General features: G+C 38.7%; 1 protein-coding gene across 2 annotated transcripts; it reads left to right on the top strand.

The window, feature by feature from the left end:
* Window positions 1-203: 203 nt before the first annotated feature.
* On the top strand, window positions 204-7942 carry LOC101781935 (peroxisome biogenesis protein 2). 2 transcript variants are annotated; one of them, XM_012849169.2, is made up of 9 exons: window positions 204-551; window positions 1413-1615; window positions 1970-2083; window positions 2193-2349; window positions 3996-4132; window positions 4210-4310; window positions 4855-4972; window positions 6775-6941; window positions 7607-7942. In XM_012849169.2, exons 2-9 carry the CDS (start codon window positions 1502-1504, stop codon window positions 7710-7712), a joined length of 1014 nt encoding a protein of 337 aa, XP_012704623.1. In that variant the 5' UTR covers window positions 204-551; window positions 1413-1501; the 3' UTR covers window positions 7713-7942. The 2 variants fall into 2 exon arrangements, with proteins under 2 accessions (XP_012704623.1, XP_012704622.1); XM_012849168.2 differs by having other exon boundaries at window positions 1409-1615.
* The last annotated feature ends 1025 nt before the right edge of the window (window positions 7943-8967 follow it).

Raw genomic sequence — 8967 nt, 5'->3', positions numbered from 1 at the left:
TTGCTGGATTTAAAAAGTTATGAAAAGTTTAACTTTTCATATAAACTCAGTGTTTTTAAACTTCTAAAAAAATAGGACCTGTTCGCTTCAGCTTATAAGCCGGCTGAAAAGCTGAAACGGTTGATTTGTTGTGAGAGGAAAATACTGTTTGGTGGTTGATAAGCCGGCTGAATAAGCTGAAGCGGCTGTTCGTTCGAGGTTCGTGGTTTTCACGCTTGGAAGCTACAGCAAGCCCAAACAAACAGACAGGGAACTCCCGCGAGCGAAGGCGAGCGGCGATTAGGGTTCCGCCGCCCGTCCGTCGTCCCTCCGCTGCCGGTCCCGGACTTCCTCCGCCGGATCCCGTCCTCCCCCATCGAATCCTGCTCTCCACCGCCAAATCCCTCCCTCCTCTGCACAGGAAGGTGCCATATCGAGAGCTGCCACCACCAAATCCCGGCCGGAGCTACAGACAAGTCCGATCTCCTCTGACGGCGAGCTGCTGCACAAAAGTCCGGTCTCCTTCCACTCCTTTATCCACGCAGACATCTTTATCCACGGCAGAAGCCAAGGTGAACATCCGTTCCTCTCCCCTGCACATATGGGTAGTGTAGAAACAAATAAAAAAAATCAGGCTTCATATATGTGGTAGAAAAGTCTCTACGGAAGTTCACTTTATTTTATATATAGAAGTCATTTGTGTGGCAGATTGAAACTATCGTAGTGTAAAATAAGCACATGCTTTTCGGAGTCTTTTCTGAATGTTGTGTATGTCACCATTTTTCTGAATGTTCAGAGTCATTTTAGAAAAGGATAGTTGTTACAATTCACTTTGAATGATAACAAGACTTGAATATGTAGAAGACATTGGAAGAGGAAGAGATGTGCTCTATCAATTTTTATTATGGATGTACCATCTGTTTGTTGGATTTACCATGTATTACTATGCAAACTTTAGATCTGCTGTGTGTATATCTGTAACTCTGTATGCAGAGGACCTATTGATTGCTGCACGCAAGTAAAAACATCAGTGACTGTGTCTTATAAGCTGGGAAGAATGGAATTTGAGCTCCAAAAATTATTGTAAATAATTTTCTATTTAACAGACTTGAAAAAAATATTGTTAATATTGCCTTCTGCTCGCATTAAAGAAACAAATGAGCTATCATCAACTTCAGGGGTACATAGGTCATTTTACTTTAAACCAGATAATCTACCAGAAAAAAATCAGTATTGCCAAACACTCAGCTTCTCCAGACAGCCGTTTCTCAGGGAAACGAGCTTCTAAAATAAGCGAGTCTCCATACAGCTGTTCCAAACAGGGCCTCGATTTAGTTCTGGTGGACCTTCCTTCTCTCAAACCCAAATGTCCCATTTTCTCTGTTCAATTACTCGCGGATTTGGCTAACCTAATCCATCCATGGTGCAGTCAGGCTCTTCTTCCTCAGCGCGCGAGGTGAATCCATCTGAGGTGCGGGTGCAGCTTTTCTTCCCACGAATCTGGGGGTTTGACTGAACCCCTATGTCCCTCGTTGAGTCCACCTCTGCTTCGGAGGGGCCACCGCCACAGGACGCATGGCACGCGGAGTTTCAGCGCCTCCTCCCGCTCTGGGAGTCGCTGCGCGATTCATCCAAGGTACAGATGCTCCATGTATGGCACTTGAGATGCTACATGATTTCTCGTTGTATGAGAATCGAAATCCCACGAAAGCATATAAAGTTGCTAGTTTTGCTGTTCTGGGTTATGGTGTTGCCTATGAAGTACAGATTAAATTTTGTGATGATCTGGAGCTCTGAAAAGCATATTTATTAATTGCAATGGTTTTTGTTAGTTCTGATGTAGATGTTGGTTCCTAGTTATTTTTTTATCAATAGAATGCTCACTGGCTCTTAAATAGAAGAGAAGTTTTGTGATCTGTCTGTCAGAATGGGCATGATGATTGCAGGCATATAGGGTTGATGTTGGATAAAACCTCTTTTTCTCGTGCAGGTCATTATCCCAATTTCAATATCTAGGGTGAACCAGTTTGATGCTGCAAGGCTAGATGTCGAGATGTCTGCCATGTTGAAAGAGCAGCTAGTCAAAGTGTTCTCTTTGATGAAGGTGCTTTCTTTACTAACTCTGGTGATTTGGGTGCTCCTTGCAGCTTGCATAGAACCTAAATGCACTGCTAGTTGTTGCTTTCAGTTTTCATGCTTTTTCTTCATATCAGCCAGGACTCTTATTCCAATATGAGCCTGAACTCGATGCTTTCCTCGAATTCCTCATCTGGAGGTTCTCGATTTGGGTTGACAAGCCAACCCCAGGCAATGCATTGATGAACCTAAGATATAGAGATGAGCGGGTAGTGCCCATCATTGGAAAAGAAGGTATTTTTCTGTAAGTTTATGTCAACTGCTGCCATTTTTTTGTATGGTATGCACTTCATGGCTCTTTATTTTACTAATCATGCTGGTTACAGCTAATCAAGTGTAGATGGTTGTGCAACTATAATCAAGTGTAGATGGTTGTGCAACTATATGCAAAACAACATGCATGCTATGCCTCCTGGAGTAAGATGGATTGTTTCGCACATTTCCTTTAAATCAGAATACACTTTGCTTGCATACTGTGGTTGAGGCAACTACAGTATATTAAATTGAAGTTGGCTGATCCTACATTCCTACCTCTTGTACGTCTAACTTTGCATAGAGGCTGCATCTGCAATATGCTTATTGCCTGTCCTTTTACCAAATAAAAGATTTAGTCTCTTTGCAAAAAAAAAGGGAAAAACAACCACAAGAAGAAAGGTTTAGTCTGCAAATACATGGTGGTCTTTAGCAATTTATTCAAAGTCCAAGGTCTCACTTGAGATGCTATGTTCTTGAATTACCATAGACTAAAAGCACAAAAAGCGTGTTTGGTTATTTTAGTATGTTTTCATTATGAATTTCGTGCCCTACTGAGTAGAAATACCTAATAAAAATACACAGTGGAGTGGTTCAATTATGATAATCTCGTTTGGAGGGACCCCCAAATAACTTCTAGATATTTTGGTTATTTTTTAGCTGTTTTTCTCTGAGCAGTGTTGATGAAGGATATTTTCTTGATTGTATGAGGGAAAATAGGGAAATATTAACTATTTGGATGACATAATATGTCAAAAATATAATCTAATTTATCAAACAGTGTGCTAGATCTTATAACAATTACTTTCCACAGTCATCTTAAATAACGTGCATTGCGTCACAGGTTGACAATTGGAAATTTGTTATCAATGAAACAAGTTGGATATCATGGATGCGGGCTAATGGCAGACATTGCTACGAGGCATAACATGCATATTGTTGCATAATTGGGACATTCGTGTATATCATAATCTGTTAGTTTGTTGAGACTTATGATTAGTTGCATATCTTTAATATTTTCTTGTTTATAGATAAGTTCCTTAGTGGTCTTCTAACATCTAGAAAATGGATAGGACTATGATCCTTTATGTTTAAACAATGAGAGTGACTTACCATCGGCCTTTGCCTTGTCTAAAGCCTTCATCTATGCTCATCCTCTCCTTTTCTAGTGTATCGTCCCCTCAGGAGTCAATATGCGCTCTTCTGGCCCATTCTGCATGGTTTTAACCATTCAGGAACTCAGTCAATCATATTTACATGAACACATCAAAATTACACCTTGGTTGGAGCTGCTTCTTTTTTACACTGTGCATGCTATTAATGATCTCATTTTCTCTACATGAACCAAAGTTGAAGTTAAGCTCTGCAAACAAACTGAACCGTACCAAGGTTATCTGAAATAGCAAATCTAATGACTATTCAGAGCCTCGATATGAAAGTGAATACGCTCAGTTTCTTGCATATCTTGTTCAATCCTGAACATGTCTTTGTCTTAGCCAAGTTTAGCTCATTGGTAACAGTCCTAGCAGTCTGTTTTTCCAAACTGATTTGTTTTGTTTGAGGAGCTGGTAGTGATATGTAGATGAATGTTTCTGAGCAACATCTGATGGATTCTTTGTGCTTTTCAGTAAGAACAGGTTTGGAAGGACCTGGGCTTTCTGTTTCTCAAAAGATCTTTTATTGTATTAGCTTTGTTGGTGGCCAATATATATGGTCGCGATTGCAGTCCTTTTCTGCTTTCCGTCGATGGGGTGATTTGGAACAGGTGACCCTGATACCTTCTTTTGAAAATTTACAATTCCTTTTCACTCTTATAAGTTAAAGTATCTATTCATGTTGTAGAGACCACTAGCACGCCGTGCCTGGGGCTTAGTGCAGAATGCTGAAGGATTGTACCAAGCTGCTTCATTCTTCAACCTATTATTGTTCCTTTATGGTGGAAGGTATCTTCTTGTGCATGCTTAATTATGGGAATGTCTTTATGCATTCTTTAACCTATTATTGTTCCTTTATGGTGGAAGGTAACTTCTTGTGCCTGTTTAATTATGGGAATGTCTTCATGCATCATTAGGATTGCAGAAATTATTCATACTTAACAGGGTCCGAACCTGGGATCGGACCAGTTCTGTGATTCGTTCCTTCTTCTTCTTCTCCTTCTTCTTAATAAATGATGGGCGGCTTTCCTGCCATTTCATGAGGGAAAAAAAGGATTAACAGGCCCTAGCAGGTGGCACCTAGTTTGGCATTGCTAACCATCTATTTAGAGATTGAACACAGTCAATGTGTACAGCATGTACCGTCCACTGTGATCAGAAGTTGGCAAATAGCTGCAGAATATTGTATTTGAATGAGCTAGATCAGCATGCCTTGTGAGAAAAGGGAAAGCTATTCTTTTTTTTAAGAAGATTATTGTCCTGTTCATCTGTCAATTGTTATGAAGTTCATATGACACACCTATTTTGAGCCTTGCATATGTGTTTTTTGCAGGTACAAAACTATCGTAGAAAGAATTCTGAAAGCAAGACTTGTTTATGGGAGCCCCAACATGAATAGAGCTGTTAGCTTTGAGTACATGAATCGGCAGCTGGTTTGGAATGAGTTTTCGGTAAATATCTTTCTTGCAGCACTGTTGTTATCTCAAATCAGTTAGTAATATTAATACTTGCTAGTTTATGCAGTTATCCATTTTACAGTTTGATCTAGGCTTTTGATTGGATATATACTGATGTACATAATGAAAAGTCTAGCCAATGTGGATCACATGCATTCTTGATGGATCAGAACACCTACCAGTTTTCTGAATAATTAGTTGTATTATATCCTCCACTATTTGACATTGTAGGCTGCATATCTTTTGCACTTCCAGATACTAGGATGCAAATCTCGGAGGTTGAGGGTACCTTAACCACATATGTTTCAATTCAAGATGAAAAATGATCTCTATCACAATTCCATGGAATAATAATTTGACCAATTCGAACACGTTGCCTTGTTATCACTGTTCAAATGTGGTTTGCACGACAGTGGTTGCGTAAAAAACTGTTTGTCCTGTAATGAAATCCTCGTAGGTGTAGTTACATATACTCAGGACTATAGTTAGGCACTTTCTAATGGATTGGTGATGTGGCCCTTAATGTAGAGTAAACAGGGATGTTGTGCAGATTTCTTTAGTTGTTTCTGAGATTTCCCATAAAAACATTGGTGGGATTTTGTGCCATGGCGGCAGGCTGGCTTGCCATGTGGCCCAAGGAGTACTATAGCAGCAGAAAGAGTTCATCTAGTGTCCAGTATTTTGTTAGGATCTCTCTCTGAATAGGTTTCAAGTTAGGTTAAAATGTTATCTCTAGACTAATTGTTAGTCAAGTCAAGTTGGTAGATTTCATCTATTAGGGGCAGCTATATGTGCCTGCTGATCTCATCTATTTGGAATGAAGAAAAGAATTATCAGGAGATTTCATCTGCTAGGGGCAGCTATATATGCCTGCTGACATCATTTTTTTTAACAAAGCAAATAATTATCAGGAGAGATCCTCATCGTCACATTCCCGAACTCCCGAGAAGTCTTTTTTACTTAACTCTAGGACTTCTACGCCGGGTCTTGAGTTTGGGCGCAGCTGTCTCCAGCGTGCCCGATCTCAAGTGTTTGGGTCGAGTCTGTTCCCCTCACACACTCAGTCCCTATTGTTCTACACAGCCACTAGTCCTGGTCATGTAACATTTTGGTACAATTGAAATCCTGTATTATTTATGCAGATAAAGTTTTACTCAAATATGCATCAGAATGCTTGGACAGCAGTGAGTTCTCTAATTTGCAAGGTCATAGTTGCCTAATAGAATGTAGGTATATAAACATGGGCTGGTGGCTCCATTGCAATAAACTTGATGGTATATTATTATAGGAACTGAAATGCAACAAAATGGGTAAAGGGGGCTTGACTGCACTACATCACATTGTTAATGGGTTCTAATGTGACATGTTCTATATATAGACTTGTGTTTTTCGAGCTATTTAGGTTCATGAAAGCAAAGTATCATTAGTAACTTTACTGCTGTTTGTTACATTCACCTCATTGCAAGATGAAAAGATAAAATCAATGAATTTATCTCTACTCTTCAAGCAGAAGTGTTATCAAGTCTGAAATTTGGACACGTATGCGAAAAACTAGACAAGTGTGGTACGATGAAGCAACCTCAAGCATGTTCTTACGGGCATTGCTGAATGCTGATATTTGTACTCTGGGGAACTTTTATTGTCACATCAGAGTGTATTTTACCTGTGTTTAATTGGTATTTTTGCCAGCGTCTTGATATTCAGCGAGACTTTATATTGATGTACTGTAGACATTACAAAGTAGAATCCTGAACTTTGAGCGCTGCATGACAGTATGACACTGCTTAATTCTGCAGGAAATGTTGCTTTTGCTTCTTCCGCTCTTAAACTCATCCTCTGTAAAGAAGTTCCTTCTTCCCTTCTCCAAAGATAAGTCGGCAGGTTCTTTTGGTGATGAAGCAGATTGTCCTATATGTCGGTCCAGTCCTAGCATTCCTTTTATAGCTCTTCCATGTCAACACAGGTATGCTGCATGCTGCTTCTTACTGCTTTACGTTGGTCATATTCCTTTGTGGTATACTCACGTCAGTGGGTTCCATCCTAACATTTTGCACAACAACGAAGCACGTTAGAAAAGGCACATTCTGATAGCTATTATGATATTAGTATTGCTGGGATGGTGTTTGTTTTTCTAGCTCAAAGTAGTAGATATAAGATCATTCAAAGAGATAGAGATATATAAGGAAAAGCAGGTGCATATATCTTGTTATTGTGATCAAGTCTCTCTAGTGGTGGTGTGTGTGTGTGTGTGTTTGTGTGTGTTCAGGTCTACGTATGACTCCTATTAATGCAATGATACGCAGCTCTCCTGCGTGTTCGAGAAAAAAAATCTTGTTATTGTGGAATGGTAAGATCCTTACCAGGATTTCTTGACAACTGTTATAATCATATTTCAGTCTAATATCTATGTTTCTTCTAAGAAATCAAAGCGCCGAAAAGCCAAATTAAATAGTTTTGTATGAGTTGTACACATCCTAGGTGAATATGCAATATCTGACTTGTATGTTTGTTTCAGACAAATCTGATTTCTGGAATGACTTATGTCTTCCTTACCTATTATGCTATTGGTATTGTATCTAAATTCCTGTGTTGATATTTGCCTTAGACAGGTTCTTTGTTTGTTTCCAGGTACTGCTATTATTGCCTACACACACGATGTTCGGCTACGAGTTCTTACAGATGTCCACGTTGTAACGAGGTTGTTGTTGCAATTCAAAGACAAGGATCAGTTTAGTTTACTTAGTCGGGTTCAACAATTCTTGCCCATGTACACAGACTAGCTCTTTGATCTTGATACTTATAAGTTTGGATGCCCCCATTGAGGATTCGCATCATGACAGTGTACATGTAATGGCCCCAAGCATGGGCAATTTTAATGCCATGAATTGCTGGTTGTATATTGAATATTACGTCCTCAAATCCTTGGAAATCCAAGCCATGAGTATGAAGCAAGACTGCAAGAGATCTCTTATGTCCTCAAATCCTTGGAAATGTGCTGCAAAAAAGAACTTAATCACCACGAGATTTGTCCCTTAGATTTGTTTGTGAAGGAAGTCAGGAGTCGGGTAGAGATGATTGAGGAACAAGGTCCATATATATTCAAAGATTGAGGAACAATGCTCATTCACAAAATCGTTCTCCATATCATGCCTCAAAGAGGATTCGAAGCTCCACTGTCTTTAGCACAATATTTTGAGTCTTGTTGTCTTACCATTTCACCGTGAATGCATCTCGAAACTGCGTGAATGCATCTTGAAACTGATCGGTATGGCATGAATATGATGACTATCGAATGTTATACATGGAGTGTATGACAAAGGCAAGAGTCTGGAAGTAATTTGTTATATTTGTCGTATACTCCGTTACAAATTGTAGGTCATTTTAACTTTTTTTAAGAGTCAAATCATTTTACGTTTGACTAAAATTATAGAGAATATTACAAAGGTGTATGGTACCGAATTGAATAGATATATACTATGAAAATATATTTAACGAAGAATCTAATAGTAACTTATTTGGTATCATAAATGTTAGTACTTTATTATATAAATTTGGTTAAGATGCTTTGATTTTTCAAGAAAATTGGAATGACATACTATTTTTGGAACGGAGGGAGTAGGCTTTAGTAGCTTTGATTTGCATTATCCATAGAACGCTTTATATGTGTTGAAATTGAAACAATTATGCAACTTATTTTCTTTAAGAATACCCATTATGTATTTCTCTATTTACTCTACTTATTGACATGATTTAAATTTAATTTTATACTCCCCCCTCAAAAGGAAATTCAAAGTGTTCAAGGTACAAAAAATTCACCACAAAAGAGGAAAAATATTTAAAAATATTAGGAAGTATATGTGTATATTAGGATGTATTTATCTTTCCCTGTATACTTGATCAATTCCTTGTACTCCAAGCCATATTGCCCATATATATAGAGGTCACCCCTCTCATTTGGGTGTGTAGTGTTTCCTATCTACTTCTCTACA

This window comes from Setaria italica, chromosome I (genome assembly GCF_000263155.2).
Source record: "Setaria italica strain Yugu1 chromosome I, Setaria_italica_v2.0, whole genome shotgun sequence".
NCBI lineage: Eukaryota > Viridiplantae > Streptophyta > Magnoliopsida > Poales > Poaceae > Setaria > Setaria italica.
Note: the sequence above shows the minus strand (reverse complement) of the source record. Positions and strands in the feature narration are given on the sequence as shown.